The sequence below is a fragment of the Mobula hypostoma genome, chromosome 17 (genome assembly GCF_963921235.1).
Source record: "Mobula hypostoma chromosome 17, sMobHyp1.1, whole genome shotgun sequence".
Classification (NCBI taxonomy): domain Eukaryota; kingdom Metazoa; phylum Chordata; class Chondrichthyes; order Myliobatiformes; family Myliobatidae; genus Mobula; species Mobula hypostoma.
In genome coordinates, this window is record NC_086113.1 from 54,321,993 (window position 1) to 54,343,175 (window position 21,183).

A 21,183-nucleotide genomic window follows, 5' to 3' on the forward strand; every position below is an offset into this window, starting at 1 on the left:
TCTGCACAGCAGTTGTTAGAAATCTAAAATAAAACTTTAAATTTTCCTACCAAACACATAGAATTTCTCAATATTCATTAGTGCGTTGAAAATAGCATAGTTGATACAGCATTTAGAAATTAACAGCAACAGGAGAGCAGATGCTGGTTGTAGCTTTCTATGGACTGTTAAGTGTGTGGTGCCTGTTCCTTTAAGACGTGGCGCACGCTGCCTGTCCTGCTTAGCCCCTTTATGCGAAATTTAGCGGATTTTAAAGGATGTGTGAAGAAAGCGCCTGTGTCCTATAAAGCAGGTAAAAAGAAACGGTGCTGGTATAACCACTGCAGAAAGGAAACCCGCCTTCGACGCTCGAGTGTTTCGGTATGTTCGAATTTCCCTTCCCTTCTCTGCTCGGCGCGGCTTGGGCTTTGTGTGGTGGCTATGTCATGTCTCGGAAAAGTCTGGGATGGAGTCTGAGCTTCCGATCTAACACGGCGTGGATTATCTTCGCAGATCCGGGCCTGCGCTGGCCCCGCTACACAGACTGTGTGTGTGTGTGTGTGATGAAATATACCTTGTATAATTCATTATGTCTCCTTACTACCCTTTCCCGCCCGGAATAGCGTCATAAAATTTATTTATTTTAATTAGCATAACTGCACGTGTAGAAAGGCGACTGTACAAAGGACTCGGACACTTCTGCCGTGACTTTGCTCCGGAGCCGGAGTGCCGCGTGGTCACAATGCTCTCAACTCGGACTTGAGTAGATGGGTTCTTGCGTGGCCGGGCTGCTGCTCTTTGGAAATTTGCCCATCACTTCTCTGCCGGCTGCCTAATTGTACGTACTTTTTGGCCTTTCATTCTAACTTACATATTCGGTGCGGAGACTGACATCTTTTACCATCGCTGGTATTAGCGACGTGTAAACGTTTTCGTGTCGAAAAGCGGCGTCTCGGTCTATCTCGGGAGTGCCGTGCACGATCGAGGAAGCGAGAGGCTTTTTCTCAGTGGGAAGAAGCCCGAGCCGTCCTCCATTCCGACCGGCTGTCGAGAAAGAACATTTACCAACTTACTAGAGGTATTTAAGGCGATATTCAGTAGCCTAGCTTCCTTTTTCAAGCATTGTGTAAATTTACCCCGCAGGCTTGTCCAAAAGATCATTAACCTTATTTGAGTAGGTCGCTTCCGCTCTTATTTCCATTTGGTCATCCTTTCTTGCAGTTTTTTTCTAGTGATTTTATGATATTATCAAACCAGTACGTTGATGGAATTGTACTTCCTGGAGATACTTGTGTTAAAATGTTAGTTGTATCGTTTTATATTTTGCGATATACTGCATAGCGTATCAGCTAGATTTGAAATATAGTAGCGCCGAGGAGGACATTTGGCCCGTCGAATATTGTTTGTATGTAAAAGTCTATCCGATTGGCCCCACTCTCGCGCCAACTCCCCATAGATAATGGAGGTTTTTCTTTCCTTTCGTATACTAGTCCACTACTTTCAATCTGTGTTCCTTGTCTTTATTTCGCTCTCCTTCCAGGGAGAACAATCTGTTTGTCCCATCTAATCTTTGTGGTTCTGGACACCTCCACTGGATCTCATTGCTACTAGCTCTGCCTCAAGACCACCCTCAGCTTCTCCAGTCCACGTACATAAACATATTCCTTTAAACCTGGAATCATATTGGGACATCTCTTTTGGACCTTCTCCAAAGTCTTTACATCCAGTCTTACTGTATTACTATCAGGAATTTCTCTTATCAGATTTAACAGGAGATGAACTCAGTCTATTTTATGATAAGCTGTATGATAGGTCAGCAAAACAGAGCCAAGAAACCCGGGTGCACGAGAGGGCGGGATCAGAGAAATGATGAGTATTGTGAGATGGTAGCGATCACAAACATAATGGCTCCTGCCCAGCAAGATATTTGAACAGCTAAATTTTTAAGTTACTTTTAGTTTTTGTTAAGGCAAAGCATCTTTCACTGAACTCATTCAGAATTGAATACAGTTGTTTATGAGCCAGTTATACAAAACCGGAACTCCTTTTTTAAAATTCAGATTAACATGAATTTCACAATTCATTTTTTTATGGTGCATTACATCAGAATTGCTTGCTGAGCTGCTCTATTTATTTATTTTATTTAGTCGTACAATGCAGAATAGACCTTCCCCGCCCTTCGAGTCACACTGCCCCAGCACCCCGGCTTAACTCTAGCCTAATCGCAAGAGAATTTGCATTAACCAAGTTACTTAATAACCAGTACATCTTTGGACTGGGGGAGGATGTAAAGATTCTGTCAGTTAATGTCAGCATTGAACTCCGAACTTCATTGATCTCTCACATTAATGAAGTGTTTTCACCCACAGAACTGCCACTCGGATGTTTTTTGTCTTTTTATTGCACCATTCCCTGTAAACACCAGAGACTGTTAATGCGTAAAAAATCTCAGGAGATCTGCAGCTACTGAGATACTCAAACCATCCCATCTGGCACCAACAATCAGTCACTAAGTCGTATTTCTTCCTGATTCCCCATTTTGTTATTTGGTCGGGACAACAACAGAACCTCTTGACCATTTCTGCATGCTTTTATGCATTGAATTGCTGCCACATGACGTTGGCTGATTAGATATTTGAGTTAACGAGCAGGTGTACCTAAATAAAGCAGCCACTGAGTGTATATAAAATGATAAGGAAAGGAAAGGTACATCGCATTCGGAATTTCTCTGGTTGGCGGACTACTTCCCTGCATGCCTCTCTGACGTAGTGGGGAACCGCGTATGAAGGAAGTTACAGCAGTAGTTTGCCGTTGACTTCTGCATAAAATAAGTAGTGTAAAAACAGAAGAAAAACCATGGCAGAGGGGAAGTTCCTAAAACATTGTGTGTATGTCTTCAGGCTTTTGTACTTTCTCATGTTGGGGTGGGGGGGGGGGAAGAGCTTAGTTCCCATGTTGGAGGGGATGGAGGTTAGTTCCCCTGTTGTGAGGGGTGATGTTAGTTCCCCTGTTGTGAGGGGTGATGTTAGTTTCCCTGTTGTGAGGGGTGATGTTAGTTTCCATGTTTGGAGGGGTGAGGTTCATTCCCATGTTGGGAAGGGTGGAGGTTAGTTCTCCTGTTGGAGGGTGGATGTTAGTTCCCATGTTGGGGGGGGGTGGAGGTTAGTTCCCATGTTGGGGGGGTGGAGGTTAGTTCCCATTTTGGGGGTGATGTTCGTTCCCATGTTGGGAGGGGGGAGGTTAGTTCCCATGTTGGAGATGGCTGAGTTTCATGCCCTCCTCATAATTGCATCAACATGTTAGGTTCAGGACCGATCTTCAGCGGTGCTGACAACCAGGAACTTAAAAGTTGCTAATCCTTTCCACTGCTGACTCTTCAGTGAGGATGGTGCATGTTCACATGACTTCACAATCAATTCCTTGGTCTTACTATTGTTGTACAAGGTTGTTGAAAAAGGATTTGGTGCTTTCCCGGCGTATATGACAAAAACTCTTCTTGGGCTTCCAGCTGGGTACAGATAGCGATTTTTAACTAATGTTTCGATGACAAACTCTGCCATCTTCATTAGGGATATGCCTGGGCATTTCTAGTCTGGTGGTATTTATACCTCTGACGTCCTGCCCTCCTGATTGGATGAGGACTAACCAATCAGGTTTCCGCTGTCCCACTTTGATTACAATTGAATTCCAGTTCTTACTTGGAGTTAGACCTTCATCTTTGTGAAAATTCTTTTCCTCTAGTTTTATTTCAATGGCTTCCTTCACCAGGTGGTGCCTAAAATCATTGGCATGGAACGGTAGTTTTGTGCTGTTGAAGTCAATCCTATGGCCATTACGAATGCAATGTTCTGCTACCGCCAATTTCTTCAGGTAACCCTAACAGATACACCTCCTCTAGTCCTTGATGCGAGTTTCCACTGTGCATCCCGTCTGGCTGATGTACCCTGCACTGCATTCACAGGGAATCCTGTAAATGCCAGCCGTCCTGAGTCCCAGGTTGCCTATCTCCTCTGTATTTCCATGGTTTTTGGAAGAAGCACCAGGATCCTGAAATACTAGATTAATATCATCCACAAACTCCTAAGCAAGCTCAAATCACAGCTTATGTGCATTAAAGATGACCTGGATAAGATAGTTTAAACTCTTCCCAATGCCTTCAGCAAACCTGCTCACCAGTCTGCTGGACCCCCCCCCCCCTTGAGTTCAGGTGTAACCTGTCCTTTTTGTACAGGTCATACCTTCCTCAGAAGAGATCCCAATGATCCAGAAATCTGAAACCCTGCCCCCTGCACCAATTCACCTCCCAAATCGTCCTATTCTTACCCTCACTGGTCCGTGGTGCAAGCAGCAATCCAGAGATTCCTACTCTTGAGGGCCTGCTTTTCACCTTCTTACCTAGCTTCCTATGTTTGCTCTTCAGGATCTCTTTATTAATGTCTATACATTAATGAACACAGTAAAGGATGATTTTACTTTAGCTTCAGACTCTCAACCAAAAGAACTAGCCAGAGGTCTATTATTTTAATAATCAGTATTTTGTGTTGTTCAACTTCAGAATTCGCTTTTCAAATCACATTTAATTTTCTTGAGATTTGGTGGGATTCAGAATAACACATGGGAATTATTAGAAATAGACGATGAATTTTAAGTAGCATTGATCTGCTGGATGGCAATGGAACCAAGACACGGAGGGCAGAATTTCAGGTGTTATTGATGGGAAGGAAGGAAAGATTGAGATGGTCACTGAGAAAGGAGAGGGGGCTGAGAAGATGTTCAGGGAAAGGGAAAGCACTGGACTTGAAGTGAAAGGCCTGCTTATGAGTGTCTGTGCTTCGAATAGTAGTACCTTCAAACTGTTGCTTTTTGATTTTTGACAAATCCTTTAGAAGATTAATGTTTGTGTAGCTTCTGTATTTTCTGACCAGTACATTAAAATGAAAACTCTGCTGTTTAGCATTCATTCAAAGTGTATACATGGCTCATTAGTTGTGTGTGTGTTTTTTTACTGGAGGGGTCTGGAGTCTTCACTGGGTAATTTAATTGTGCAGTTGTGTAAAAGTAATTGTGCATTGACTGCACTGAGCCATTACATCCCGTGCACCAACTGAACAAAAATTAGGAAGACATGAGGGACTACAGATGCTTCAGAAATGGATAGTTGACTGTTTGGTCATAAGATTGTAGCAGCCCATCGAGTCCTCTCCGCCTCTTATCATGGCTGATCCTAGATCCCAATCAACCCCATACATGTGCCCTCTCACCATATCTCTTGATGCCCTGACCAATCAGGAATCTATCAACTTTTGCGATAAATATACCCACGGACTTGGCCTCAACCGTAGTCTGTGGCAGATTCACCATTCTTGGGCTAAAAAATTTCCTCACCTGTTCTAAAAGGTTGCCCCTCAATTTTGAGGCTGTGCCCTCTAGTTCTGGATACCCCTATCAGAGGAAATATTCTCTCCATATCACCTTATCTAGTTCTTTCAACATTCAGTAGGTTTCAGTGAGATCCCCACACATTCTTCTAAATTTCGGTGAGTACAGGCCCAAAGCTGCCAAGCCCTCCTCACATGTTAACCCCTTCATTCCCGGAATCATCCTCCTGAACCTCCTATGGATGCTTTCCAATGATATACATCCTTTCTGAGATAAGGGGCCCAAAACTGTTGACAATACTCTAAGTGAGGCTTGACTAGTCTCTTATAAAGCTTCAGCATTATTTCCTTGTTTTTATATTCTGTTCCACCTGAAATAAATGCTAACATTTTATTTGCCGCCTTTACCACAGACTCAACCTGTAAATTAACCTTCTGGGAGTCTTGCATGAGGACTGCTAAGTCCCTTTGCACCTCTGATGTTGGAATTTTCTCCCACTTAAATAATAGTCTGGACTATTGTTCCTTTTACCAAAATGCATTATCATACATTTCCCAACTCTGTATTTAATCAGCCACTTTTTTGCCCATTCTTCCAATTTACCCTGTCCTGCTATAATCACATTGATTCTTCAGCACTGCTCCAGCTATCTTTGTATCATCCACAAACTTTTCCACAAAGCCATCAATTCTATTATCTAAATAATTGACAAATAATGTGAAAAGTAGTGGTCCCAATACTGACTCTGAGGAACACCACTAGTTACTAGCAGCTAAACAGAAAAGGCCCCCTTTACTCCCATTTGCTGCGTCCTGCCTTTCAGCCATTCCTCTATCCATGCCAGTATATTTACTGTAACACCATCCATTTCCATCTTGTTAAGCAGCCTTATGTGAGGCACCTCATCAAATACCTTCTGAAAATCTAAGTAAATGACATCCACAACCTCTCCTTTGTCCACCCTGCTTGTTATTTCTTCGAAAGAATTCCAACAGATTTGTCAGACAAGACTTCCCTTTACAGAAACCATGCTGACTTTGATATATTTTATCATTAGTCTCCAAGTATCCCGAAACCTCATCCTTAATAATGGACTCCAATACTTTCCCAACCACTGAGGTTAGACTAACTGGCCTATAATTTCCTTTCTTTGGCCTTCCTCCCTCCTTAAAGAGTGGAGTGACATTTGCAATTTTCCAGTCCTCTGGGACCATGCCAGGATCAAGTGATTCTTGAAAGATCATGACTAATGCATCTGTTATCTCTTCTGCAACCTCTCTCAGGACTCTGGGATGTAGTCCATCCGGCCCAGGTGACTGATCCACCTTAAGACCTTTCAGTTTGCCTAGCACTTTTTCCTTTATAATACCAATGGCACTCACTCTTGCTCCCTGACACTCATGGACCTCTGGTATACAGCTAGTATGTTCCACAGTAAAGACTGAAGCAAAGTACTTATTAAGTTCATCTGTCGTTTCTTTGTCCCCATTACTACCTCACCAACATAATTTTCCAATGGTCCAACATCAGCTCTCACCTCCCTTTTATTCTTTATATGACTGAAAAAGCTTTTAGTATGCTGCTTTTTATTATCGTCTAGTTTGGATTTAGTTGCCTTTTGTTGGATTTTTAAAAACTTCCCAATCATCCAATTTCCCATACACTGTTGCTACCTTGTATTCCCGGGACATGGCTATCCTGTGCCTTGTGAACAATTCCCAGAAACTTCAGCCATCTCTGTTCTGCTAGTATCCCCACTAGTATCTCCCTCCAATCCACCTGGGCAAGCTCCACTTTCATGCCTCTGTAATTCCCCTTATTCCATTGCGATACTGATCTGACTTGAGTTTTTTCTCTCTCTCAATTGTAATATGAATTCAGTCATATTGTCATCACTGCCTGCTAAGAGTTCCTTTACGTTAAGCTCCCTAATAAGATCTAGGTTATTACACAACATCCAATCTAAGATAGTCTTTCTCCAAGTAGGCTCGAGCACAAACTGCTCTTAAAAAGCCATCTTCTAAGCATTCAACAAGTTCCCTCTCTACACCAACTTGATTTTCCTAATCCCCTTGCATATTGAAATTCCCCATTACAATTGTGACATTAACCCCTTATTACATGCCCTTTCCAACTCCCTTTGCAATCTCAAACCCACATTTTGGCTACTATTTGGAGGCCTATATATGATTGCCGTAATTTCCATCTGTCCAGAAGATGGATCATACCCCGAAATGTCGACTGTCCATTTCCCTCCACGGATGCTGCCTGACTTGCGGAGTTCCTCTGGCAGTTTGTTTGATGCTCGTAATAAAAGTTTGAGTTAAGAGATTGCAGATCTGCTTTTTGAACTTTGTGCTTTAATTGTATTCATAAAGATTATTGAAGAAAGTGACAGGTGTATAAGTAGTCAAACTGGGCCAGAAGAAATTGAGAATCTAATTTCATGGTTTTCAATAAACTGTTTAATTTAAAATTGTATATTTGGTGTTATGCTCCTTATATTTCTTGATCTAATATTGTCCTTGTAATATTTTTCCTTCAATACAGATTACAAAACGTACCTTCGTCTGAAATATATTTTGATATTGTGGGAGTGAGTAGATCCATATTATTGTGACAACATGGAAGTTGATTCAAAGAATACCGGTACTGAAGCCGTGAGACTGAAGAAGGATATTTCTTTGCTACATGGAGTTTGCCTGATAGTTGGAAATATGATTGGATCTGGCATTTTTGTTTCTCCCAAAGGAGTTTTGATATCCACTGGTTCATACGGTCTGTCGTTAATTATCTGGGCAGTGGGAGGAATCTTCTCTGTGATTGGAGCGCTGTGCTACGCAGAACTTGGAACAACGATAAAGAAATCAGGGGCAAGCTACTCCTACATATTGGAGTCCTTTGGAGGTTTTCTGGCATTTCTGCGTCTCTGGACTTCTCTTCTGATTGTTGAACCAGCATGCCAAGCGGTTATTGCTATCACTTTTGCCAGTTACCTCATAGAGCCATTCTTTCCTTCCTGCGAGCCACCTTACTCTGCCGTGCGATTGTTGGCTGCCTTCTGTATAGGTGAGGGAGAAGTACTAAATTAAATATTAGTGTTGTTAAACTGAACTCAACGATTATAATGCAAACAACAGGAATTCTGCAGATGCTGGAAATTCAAGCAACACACATCAAAGCTGCTGGTGAACGCAGCAGGCCAGGCAGCATCTCTAGGAAGAGGCGTAGTCGACGTTTCAGGCCGAGACCCTTCGTCAGGACTAACTGAAGGAAGAGTGAGTAAGGGATTTGAAAGTGGGAGGGGGAGGGGGAGATCCAAAATGATAGGAGAAGACAGGAGGGGGAGGGATGGAGCCAAGAGCTGGACAGGTGATAGGCAAAAGGGGATATGAGAGGATCATGGGACAGGAGGTCCGGGGAGAAAGACAAGGAAGGTCTCAAAGCTCTCCGCTTCTTTTTGGATTCCAGACCTAATCAGTTCCCCTCTACCACCACTCTGCTCCGTCTAGCGGAATTAATCCTTGCTCTTAATAATTTCTCCTTTGGTTCCTCCCACTTCCTCCAAACTAAAGGTGTAGCTATGGGCACCCATATGGGTCCTAGCGATGCCTGCCTTTTTGTTGGCTTTATGGAACAAACTATGTACCGTGCCTATTCTGGTATCTGTCCCCCACTTTTCCTTTGCTACATTGACGACTGCATTGGCAGTGCTTCCTGCACGCATGCTGAGCTCATTGACTTTATTAACTTTGCCTCCAACTTTCACCCTGCCCTCAAGTTTACCTGGTCCATTTCTGACACCTCCCTCCCCTTTCTAGATCTTTCTGTCTCTGTCTCTGGAGACAGCTTATCCATTGACGTCTACTATAAGCCTACTGACTCACAGCTATCTGGACTATTCCTCTTCTCAGCCTGTCTCTGGCAAAAATGCCATCCCCTTGCAATTCCTCCGTCTCCACCGCATCTGCTCTCAGGATGAGGCTTTTCATTCCAGGACGAGGGAGATGTCCTCCTTTTTTAAAGAAAGGGGCTTCCCTTCCTCCACTATCAACTCTGCTCTCAAACGCATCTCCCCCATTTCACGTACATCTGCTCTCACTCCATCCTCCCACCACCCTACTAGGAATAGGGTTCCCCTGGTCCTCACCTACCACCCCACCAGCCTCCGGGTCCAACATATAATTCTCCGTAACTTCCGCCACCTCCAACGGGATCCCACCACTAAGCACATCTTTCCCTCCCCGCCCCCCCCCCCTGCTTTCTGCAGGGATCGCTCCCTACGTGACTCCCTTGTCCATTCGTTCCCCCCCCATCCCTCCCCACTGATCTCCCTTCTGGCACTTATCCTTGTAAGCGGAACAAGTGCTACACATGCCCTTACACCTCCTCCCTTACCACCATTCAGGGCCCCAGACAGTCCTTCCAGGTGAGGCGACACTTCACCTGTGAGTCGGCTGGGGTGATGTACTGCGTCCAGTGGTCCCGATGTGGTCTTCTATGTATTGGCAAGACCCGACACAGACTGGGAGACCGCTTTGCTGAACACCTACGCTCTATCCGCCAGAGAAAGCAGGATCTCCCAGTGGCCACACATTTTAATTCCACTTCCCATTCCCATTCTGACATGTCTATCCAGGGCCTCCTCTACTGTAAAGATGAAGCCACACTCAGGTTGGAGGAACAACACCTTATATTCCGTCTGGGTAGCCTCCAACCTGATGGCATGAACATCGACTTCTCTAACTTCTGCTAATGCCCCACCTCCCCCTCGTACCCCATCCGTTATTTATTTTTATACACACATTCTTTCTCTCACTCTCCTTTTTCTCCCTCTGTCCCTCTGACTATACCCCTTGCCCATCCTCTGGGTTCCCCCCCCCCTTGTCTTTCTCCCCGGACCTCCTGTCCCATGATCCTCTCATATCCCCTTTGCCAATCACCTGTCCAGCTCTCGGCTCTATCCCTCCCCCTCCTGTCTTCTCCTATCATTTTGGATCTCCCCCTCCCCCTCCCATTTTCAAATCTTTTACTAACTCTTCCTTCAGTTAGTCCTGAGGAAGGGTCTCGGCCTGAAACGTCGACTGTACCTCTTCCTAGAGATGCTGCCTGGCCTGCTGCATTCACCAGCAACTTTTATGTGTGTTGCTTCAACGATTATAATAACTGGTTGCGGGGGCAGCAGAAAGAAAATGGCCTTGAAAGCTGGGAGATTGTAGCTGAGGATTAGCTTACTCTGAATGGCCATCAACACTGCCCTGTTAGCATTTCATCTCCTTAGCGAATGTTTTTAATGAATATTCTCATGGCTCTTTAACCTGCACCCACTTAGTTATAAAAGTAAAATTATTAAAATGATAGTAACTGTTTGTCAAAAAGGCGTCTACCCAGTGTAGCCCAAATACTTCTGGCAATATTTTTAGTAATGATCGTGCTCATTAAATAACTATGGATGTCACTAAATTGTTTCATAGAAATTATGAGCTTACAGTACATCATAAAATATGGTAACTTTTCTCAAGGATTTTATAGAGGGTGAGGGCCAAAACTTTGAATGTAAGCCATTTGTCCCTGATCGGTATAATGGGCCTAATAGTTACCCAAAGTGATGCTTCACAAAAGTAAAACAAATTGCAGATGCAGGAATTTTAATTAAAAGTAGAACTTGTCAGGTCAGGTAGATTCCATGTGGGGCTGACAATGGCCTGTTGTCAGATCAATTTCCTAGAATAGTGGATATTACTACCTGTAGTCTTGTATGTTTTGTGTGTTATTAGTGCTGGTTATCCTTTAAATGTAGTAGATAATCAGAACTGTAAAAACATTTTTACTATCTCAAGAGTTGAGGAGAATTTGAAGAAAATAATGATTGGAGGGTAAGTAATAGCTGGTGCAGGCCATTCACTCCTTTAGCTTCCTTCTAATTCCAGGTAGCTCTGTCATTTTCCAGCACTATCTCCTTATCCCTTGGTTTCCTTGGTAGCCAGAAATCTCTCCATCTGTTGTAAATGAAAGCAAGAACCGAGCCTCTTCAGCCTTCAGGTTGAGAATTGCAAAGGATCATTGCCCTCTTTGAGTTGAAGGTGTTTTTCCTCATCCTACTCCCAAAATGTGAGTGTCCTCAGTAAGATCTAGCCTGCCAAGCACTTTTGAACATAGCAGTGAGATCCTCTCATTCCTGCCAACTCTAGAGGATACAGCCCCAGCCTATTCGATCTTTACACATACATCAAGCCCAACATCCCTTGATTCTGTCTGGTGAATTCACTGCACTCTCTCGATAGCAATCACAGTCTCTCTGAGGTAAGGAGATTAACACTGCTTTCAATATGATTGTTGCCTAGCCAATGTCCTATAAATTGGAATAAATCTAATATACCTCTAATGTCAAGCCTTCTTGTTATCTACTTATTGAGATACAGTGTAGAGCAGGCCCTTCTATTTTGCACTAGCCCAATCATGGGACAATTTACAAAGACCAATTAACCTGCTAACCAGAACACCTTTGAACTGTGGGAAGAAACCGTAGCACTTGGAGGAAATCCACGTGGTCATGGTGCGAACATACAGACGGTGTCAGAATTGAACTCTGAACTCCCAACAGCCCAAGCTATAATCGGGTTGCGCTAACCGCAACAAGCAAGATGCTGTAGGAACTCAGTAGATCAAGCAGTATTTGTGGAGGGAAATGGGCAGTCCACGTTACAGGTTGAGACTTTTTATGTGGACTGCTAACCAGGGGAGATAGCCAGTATAAAAACACGAGGAAAGGGATGGAGCAGGAACTGGCAAGCAATAGGTGGATCCAGGTGTGGAGGGTGTCAAGCAGATGGAGGGGAGAGTGGTAGTAGTGATGGAGGTAACAAAGGGCTGCTGAAGTTGATGGGAGGAGTCTGAGGGAGGAAGATGGAGAATAGAATTTAGTAAGGAAGTTGGTGAGGGCACATGGGAATAGTTAGGAGAGGGAAAGTGTGGGTGATGGGTAGATTGAATGGGTGGACCAGGGGAAAGAAACCGAGTGATAAGGCCAGGATAAGGGTGGATCAGGAGGAGAGGGAACAGGGAGAGGAGCAGTTTACAGGAAGTTGGAGTATTCAGTGTTCATGTTGTAGGGTTGTAGACTACCATTTTAAAAAAGGCTAACTTCCCAGTTACTCTTCTTCCATGTTGGCCTCTGATGTGTGTGAAAAAATACCCAGGGCTCCTTGAGTATCGATGTCATTTCTCACCGTTTAACTGATAACCTGCTTCTCTCTTCTGTTTCACTTACAAAGTGGAGGACCTTGCATTTTCCAGTTTATTTTCCACCTGCTATGTTCTTGCCCACTCTCCTGGCTGTATTCCCCTGCAGCCTTTTAACATATTTTTCCCCACTTGCAATTTCAGTTTGCCAACAAAGGAAAGTTTCTTTCAAAGGTTGCAGCAGCCCTTTAGCCTCAGTTCTTCATGCAGACTTGCTAGACTGCCAGAATCACTCACTCTAGGGATATGGTATTCACATTGGCAAATTGAATTGGGTAGGCTTGGAAAATGGACATGGTCGGCTCATGCCTATTGCTTGCAGTGGGGATAAAGTATAATGATTACTCTGTGCCTACAGTGTTACTCACTGGCAGATGTCATAAGCTTCTGTTATTTTTTTTGTATAGTGATTTGTGAATTCTGAAGGGTGAATTACTGTGACCGGAATAGCTATAACACACTGGTCACCTGTACGGAAGCCAAATAACCTACCAGCTTGCACTTCTTTGGGATGTGGAAGAAATCTGTGCAGTCTCTGGGGAAATATCCAAACTCCTCTTGGACAGCAGCAGATGAAGTGATGCAGACCCAATCCATGGACCGCTGGTTGGTCATCCTCCACCGTCCTGTGCATTTCCCTGAGGCGAAACATTTATTTGAGGATTAGAGTGATCGGGTGTTGCAGCAGTTAGTGCTTCCAGCAACTCGGGTTCATTCCTGAGCTCTGGTGCTATTTGCTGTCTGTGGAGTTTGCTCATTTCATTCTCCTTGTGAGTCCACGAGGTTCCTCTGTGTGCAGTGATTCCCTCCAGCATCTTGTAGATGTGCGGGTTAGTGGACTATTTGTGCCCTAGAGTGTGGATGACTGATTGAATCTGGGGAAAATCAATGGGAATAAAGGCAGAGTAATAATAGTATTAACATAGGGTTAATATAGAAATGGGTAGCTGATGGTGGCATGTATTTAGTAAGCTGATATGACTTGAACTCTGGGTTCCCATCAGTTCTGTTCTCCCACTTAATTCCTTGTAGTTTCCTCTCTCAGCACCTTGACCATCAACTGTTCCTGGTTTACCTACCACTTGCAACTCAGAGGAAACACTGGATCACTGGAACAGGCAGACTAACACACATACACAACTCCAGAGGTCAGTGTCAGAGTGGGTCACTGAGCTGTGTGGGCTGCAGTTCAAAATTCTAGCGTGTGGAGTCAACAAATCAGTCCCTTCATTCACTCACTCTAGCACCTGTCATCAGCAGCTTGTAATGTAGAAAGGATCCCAAGGCATGGTAAAGCATAATTATTGCAAACACTTTATAAAAAATAAATAGAAAATTGTGGTTTGGCTGATGCCATCTCAGGCTTGCACTCTCAGTTCTACCGGTGCTTCTACGAAATGTATGGGTGCGCAGGTCAGGAAGAGGTGACTTGTTTGTTAAAGCTTCTGCATGTATTCAGGTCGAGTTGGGTTTATTGTCATGAGCACAAGTACAGTAAGGTACAGATACATTGGAGATAACTTGCATGCAGCAGTATCACGGGTACAGGTGGTATGTGGAATATAAACTGTAGAACACAATGAAGAGGGGAGAAAAAGACATCAGAGACGAGTCTTTGGTGGTGCAAGAGGTGGTCTGTAGTGTTCCATTGCTGAGGTAGGGTTAGAGTTGTGCAACTTGCTTCGAGAACGTCGGCTGTAGGTTGGTAGCTATTCCTGAACCTGGTGGACACACTGTGTGAAAGTTAGCTCGCACTGGATTGCCTAATGTACTTCAGTAATTAGTCAACACTAGCTATCGGGTTTTACATGTATGTCAACTGGACTGAACTGTATTTGGCAGGAAGTTCATATTCAGGAGAAGGGAAAAGAAAAAGAATGATAAATGGATCTTCCCAGTTTCCCTTGTCTTACCCCTGTCAAATAATGGATCCCTGTGATCAGGAGGGGTATATTTTCCCCACAAAATTGATTTTCATGGTTGTACTGATGAATATAAGTGATACAATTATAACCTCATTGGTCAGATTAATATGAAAAATGGTTTTGCTAGTTCATCCAATTTCACTTCTGGATAGCTTATGAAACTACAGGACGCTCTTGCATTCAACTTCTCCAGAAAACTATCTAGAGTTCTGAGGAATTCTGTTTCATTAAATTTCTCTGACATTTAATGTTAGAGAAATGTATAGAATATACATCCAGAATATACAATATACATCCAGAAATTCGTTTTCTTCACAATCATCCACGAAAACAGAGGAGTGCCGCAAAGAATGAATGACAGTTAAATTTTAGAACCCCAAAGACCCCTATCTGCTCCCTCCCACACACAAGCTGCAGCAAAGCAACGATTTCCCCCTTCCCCCACCAGCAAAAAAAAGCACCGGCGCCCCCCACCGAACACTCAAGCATGCAGCAAATCAGCGATAAAGACACAGACTTGCAGTACCCCAAAGACTACTCGTTTGTTCGGTATTTTGACATGTCACAGGCTCTCTTTCCCCCTAATAAGGGAAAAAGAGGTGTCCCCGTTTTGCAGCGAGAGGGAAGACATAACAAACAACCCACTAATTTACAATGTTAAAAGTCTGTTGTGTTGCTTTTTCTGAGCTCTGTGCCCAAAGAATTGGGGTCTCTGGGCACACAGCCAGCAGCCAGCTCGCTGCTTTTGATCTTCCGTCTCCCACGGCACACTGATTTCCTGTGGGGGCACTGCCCTTGAGTCTGCCAGCCTCCAGAGCCACAAAATCCCGGAACCCTGAAGGCATGCTAGACCTCTAGGCCGCGTCCTTGGGATATCGAATAGCGGCCAGTCGTGAGACCCCGAGAGCGGGCCCCATTCCTGCAAAGAACCGAAGTCAGCGTGTAACTCCAGGTCAGGGTCTTCACAAGAACCCTGAAAGGAAAAAGAGATTTTAAGGACAGAAATAGAGGTGTTTCTGAAGATGCAAGCAAAGGAGACGCCCAGGGGCCATTGTCTTCTTAGCTCCACCTACTCTTTTTGAATTCGTTTCTATTTTGAATTTAACTTTGTATTGGCAAATATTATATGATTAATTCTACAAATTGTTAAGCAAACTCATTAAAATGTGCATTCGCCAAAACATTTAAAAATCAAAGAAATAAACTGAACACTGTTTGGGGCTCTAAATCCTATACTCTGAGAAAATGTGCACCATGGTTTAAACTACAGTACTTCAAGTCAAATGTTGAGGTCCATAAGTGTTATCATTTTGCAGGTAATTTGATAAAGAATAACTATAATCTGGCATTGCTGTCTTTAAGGATGAGGAGAGCATATTCAGTCAGAAGTTTTGGGAATAGGACAGTTACTTGAGGGGAAATGACCTGCAGGACTGCAGGGAAAAAGGTGGGAGATTATTCGGATTGATGTTCTAGGAGCTTGCTTTGTCTTGAGTAAATGGCCTCCTGTTTTAAAATGATTCTGGGTTTGTAGCTGTTGTTAAGTCAGATCTTGCAGAAATTTGTGTGATATAATCACTCAGTGAAGAAGTTGTCTAGCTGTGGAGCAAGACAAACATAATGAATGTTTTCTAAATGTGCAGGATTTATGGTTAATTGATAGGTCATTTTCAGGAGCATGTTCAGTTTTTGATTTTAAATGCTTTTGATGGTGAGTGTGATACACGTGCTTTTTAATGGGCTGACTTGATGATTTCCAGGATGAATCATGCCAGCTACACTTAAGGCCTAATGAAAATAATTGGCATGATTCAACTTGTGAAGAAGCAGAAGGCAAGAAATTTTATTCAGATTAATTATTGTTCAGGTTTTAGTGCTTCAATCTCTAATCCCTCCACAGTCTGATACTTTTGTTTAAATATGCAGGGAGAACTCTGAAGGGACAAACGAGGGTATCTGCAGATGCTGGAGGAACTCAGCAGGCCAGGCAGCATCTATGGAAAAAAAGTACAGTCGATGTTTTGGGTTCTTGGTCTCGGCCCAAAATGTCAACTGTACTCTTTTCCATAGATGCTGCCTGGCCTGCTGAGTTCCTCCAGCATTCTGTGTGTGTTCTGAGAGCTCTGAAGGAATCATTTTCTTGACTGATGTGGAAATGGACACGACTAAACCGTCAGCAGATCGTTAGAGCAACTGGTCAGATCAAATTTGTGCATCAGCAGTTAATAATAATTAATAGTCATCCGTTAGTCTCGTGAGACCATGGATTTGCGCCTTGGAAAGTTTTCCAGGGCGCAGGCCTGGGCAAGGTTGTATGGAAGACCGGCAGTTGTCCATGCTGCAAGTCTCCCCTCTCCACGCCACTGATGTTGTCCAAGGAAAGGGCATTAGGATCCATACAGCTTGGCACTGGTGTTGTTGCAGAGCAATATGTAGTTAAGTGCCTTGCATCAGCAGTAAATATAAATAAAATGCCTATCTGATACTCAGTCTGTTGCAGACTTTAGTATGTTGCAATCCATTAGTCACTGTGTCTGTACAGAACTCAAGAAAGTGGGGAGGGAGTTGGGAAAGAAAACAAATCTTCACTATCCGGAAGTTTTCAACATACAGGGAATCTATCCAAGTAATTCCATTGAATGCATTTTGAGTGATTTTCATAGAACTTCTCTTTGCTTCCTTCTTCGCTGAATTTTTAAGTTGTAAGACATATGATTTCAATGCAGCAGGCCAGTCAGCATCTATAGGAAGAGGTACAGTCGACGTTTTGGGCCGGGACCCTTCGTCAGAACTAACTGAAAGAAGCGATAGTAAGAGATTTGAAAGTAGGAGGGGGAGGAGGAGATCTGAAATGATAGGAGAAGACAGGATGGGAAGGGAGTATCTAAGCGCCGGAAAGTTGATTGGCGAAAGGGATACAAGGCTGGAGAAGGGAGAGGATCATGGGACGGGAAGCCTGGGGAGAGAGAGAGAAGGGGGGGAGGGGAGCCCGGAGGGTGGAGAGCAGGCAAGGAGTTATAGTGAGAGGGACAGAGGGAGAAAAAAGAGAGAGAGGGGAATAAAAAATACATTAAATAAATAAAGGATGGGGTGTAAAGGGGAGGAGGGGTATGCTACCTGGACTATTCCTCTTCCCACCCGGTTACTTGTAAAAAAAATAAATAAATAGATAGATAGATAAATAAACCAATGCATGCATGCATGCCATCCCCTTCTCGCAATTCTTCCGTCTCTGCCGCATCTGCTCTCAGGATGAGGCTTTTCATTCCAGGACGAAGGAGATGTCTTCCTTTTTTTAAGAAAGAGGCTTCCCTTCTTCCACCATCAACTCTGCTCTCAAACATATCTCTCCCATTTCACACACATCTGCTCTCACCCCATCCTCCCGCCACCCCACTAGGAATAGGGTTCTCCTTGTCCTAACCTACCACCCCACCAGCCTCCGGGTCCAACATATAATTCTTTGTAAATTCCACTACCTCCAATGGGATCCCACCTCTAAGCACATCTTTCCCTCTTTTCCACCCCCCCCCCCAATCCTTTCCCACCGATCTCCCTCCTGGCAGTTATCCTTGTAGGCAGAACAAGTGCTACACATGCCCTTACACTTCCTCCCTTACCACCATTCAGGGCCCCAGACAGTCCTTCCAGGTGAGGTGACACTTCACCTGTGAGTCGGCTGGGGTGATATACTGCGTCCGGTGCTCCCGATGCAGCCTTCTAAATATTGGCGAGACCCGACCCAGACTGGGAGATCGTTTCGCTGAGCACCTACGCTCTGTCTGCCAGAGAAAGCAGGATCTCCCAGTGGCCACACATTTTAATTCCACGTCCCATTCCCATTCTGATATGTCTATCCACAGCCTCCTCTACTGTAAAGGTGAAGCCACACTCAGGTTGGAGGAACAACACCTTGTATTCCGTTTGGTAGCCTCCAGCCTGATAGCATGAATATTGACTTCTCTAACTTCCGTTAATGCCCCTCTTCCCTTTCACACACCATCCCTTATTTATTTATTTATAACCATATAACAATTACAGCACGGAAACAGGCCATCTTGGCCCTTCTAGTCTGTGCCAAACTCTTACTCTCACCTAGTCCCACTGACCTGCACTCAGCCCATAATTCTCCATTCCTTTCCTGTCCATATATCTATCCAATTTAACTTTAAACGACAACATGGAACCTGCCTCAACCACTTCTGCTGGAAGCTCGTTCCACACAGCTACCACTCTCTGAGTATATTTAATATATTTTTTATTTTTCCCCCTTTTTTTTTCTCTCTTTTCTCCCTCTGCCCCTCTCACTATAACTCCTTGCCTGCTCTCCACCCTCCGGGCTCCCCTCCCCCCCCTTCTGTCTCTCTCCCCAGGCTTCCCATCCCATGATTCTCTCCCTTCTGCAGTCTGGTATCCTTTTTGCCAATCACCTGTCCAGCTCTTAGATCCACCCCTCCCCTCCTGTCTTCTCCTATCATTTCCGATCTCTCCCTCCCGCTCCCACTTTCAAATCTCTTACTATCTCTTCTTTCAGTTAGTCCTGACGAAGGGTCCCAGCCCGAAACGTAGACTGTACCTCTTCTTATAGATGCTGCTTGGCCTGCTGCGTTCCACCAGTGTTTTGTGTGTGTTGCTTGAATTTCCAGCATCTGCAGATTTCCTCGTGTCTGTGCCATATGATTTCAACTTCTGCATTCTATTCTGGTCATACCATCGCAGGAGGGATGGCTTTGAAGAAGGTGCAGAGTAGGTTTACCAGGATGCTTAGAAGGTAGGTGCTATAAAGAGAGGTTTGACAAACTGGGGTTGTTTTCTCTGGGGTGATGGAGGTTGAAGGGAGTCATGATAGAAGGTTATGAGAGGTATAGATAGAGTGGACTGCCGGTATCTTTTCCCCAAGGTATGAATGTCTTACACTAGACAGCAGGTATTTAAGTTGAGAGCATAACTTCACAGAAGTGTATAGAGCAAGGTCTTTATTAGAAGGAGTGACAGGTGCCTGAAATGATTTGCAGGACTCGTAGTGGAGGCAAATAAGATGCAGACATTTAAGAGACTCTAAGATGGGCACATGAATATGCAGGGAATGGAAGGATATGGATCTTGTGTAGGCATAAGAAATAGTTGAGTTAAGCTTTTAAGTGCTAGTTTAATTAGTTTGGCACAACCTGGGTTGAAGGGCTTGTTCCTGGGCTGTACTTTTAGAAACATAGAAACATAGAAAATAGGTGCAGGAGTAGGCCATTCGGCCCTTCGAGCCTGCACCGCCATTTATTATGATCATGGCTGATCATCCAACTCAGAACCCAGCCTTCCCTCCATACCCCCTGACCCCTGTAGCCACAAGGGCCATATCTAACTTCCTTTTAAACATAGCTAATGAACTGGCCTCAACAGTTTGCTGTGGCAGAGAATTCCACAGATTCACCACTCTCTGTGTGAAGAAGTTTTTCCTAACCTCGGTCCTAAAAGGCTTCCCCTCTATCCTCAAACTGTGACCCCTCGTTCTAGACCTCCCCAACATCGGGAACAATCTTCCTGCATCTAGCCTGTCCAATCCCTTTAGGATCTTATACGTTTCAATCAGATCCCCCCTCAATCTTCTAAATTCCAACGAGTACAAGCCCAGTTCATCCAGTCTTTCTTCATATGAAAGACCTGCCATCCCAGGAATCAATCTGGTGAACCTTCTTTGTACTCCCTCTATGGCAAAGATGTCTTTCCTCAGATTAGGGGACCAAAACTGCACACAATACTCCAGGTGTGGTCTCACCAAGGCCTTGTACAACTGCAGTAGTACCTCCCTGCTCCTGTACTCGAATCCTCTCGCTATAAATGCCAGCATACCGTTCGCCTTTTTCACCGCCTGCTGTACCTGCATGCCCACTTTCAATGACTGGTGTATAATGACACCCAGGTCTCGTTGCACCTCCCCTTTTCCTAATCGGCCACCATTCAGATAATAATCTGTTTTCCTATTTTTGCCACCAAAGTGGATAACTTCACATTTATCCACATTAAATTGCATCTGCCATGAGTTTGCCCACTCACCCAACCTATCCAAGTCACCCTGCATCCTCTTAGCATCCTCCTCACTGCTAACACTGCCACCCAGCTTCGTGTCATCCGCAAACTTGGAGATGCTGCATTTAATTCCCTCATCCAAGTCATTAATATATATTGTAAACAACTGGGGTCCCAGCACTGAGCCTTGCGGTACCCCACTAGTCACCGCCTGCCATTCTGAAAAGGTCCCGTTTATTCCCACTCTTTGCTTCCTGTCTGCTAACCAATTCTCCACCCACACCAATACCTTACCCCCAATACCGTGTGCTTTAAGTTTGCACACTAATCTCCTATGTGGGACCTTGTCAAAAGCCTTTTGAAAATCCAAATATACCACATCCACTGGTTCTCCCCTATCCACTCTACTAGTTACATCCTCAAAAAATTCTGAGATTCGTCAGACATGATTTTCCTTTCACAAATCCATGCTGACTTTGTCCGATCATTTCACCGCTTTCCAAATGTGCTGTTATCACATCCTTGATAACTGACTCCAGCAGTTTCCCCACCACCGACGTTAGGCTAACCGGCCTATAATTCCCCGGTTTCTCTCTCCCTCCTTTTTTAAAAAGTGGGGTTACATTAGCCACCC

At 44.2% G+C, this 21,183-nt stretch overlaps 1 protein-coding gene across 1 annotated transcript in view; it reads left to right on the top strand.

Annotated features, from left to right (window-relative positions):
* The first annotated feature begins 597 nt into the window (after window positions 1-597).
* The window catches only part of si:dkeyp-120h9.1 (Y+L amino acid transporter 2-like), an 80,730-nt gene continuing 60,144 nt past the window's right edge, over window positions 598-21,183 (top strand). The window contains exons 1-2 of the mRNA XM_063069929.1: window positions 598-817; window positions 7,909-8,427. Coding sequence (XP_062925999.1) covers window positions 7,983-8,427 — 445 coding nt within the window. The 5' untranslated portion in view covers window positions 598-817; window positions 7,909-7,982. The remainder of the gene's footprint in view (window positions 818-7,908; window positions 8,428-21,183) is intronic.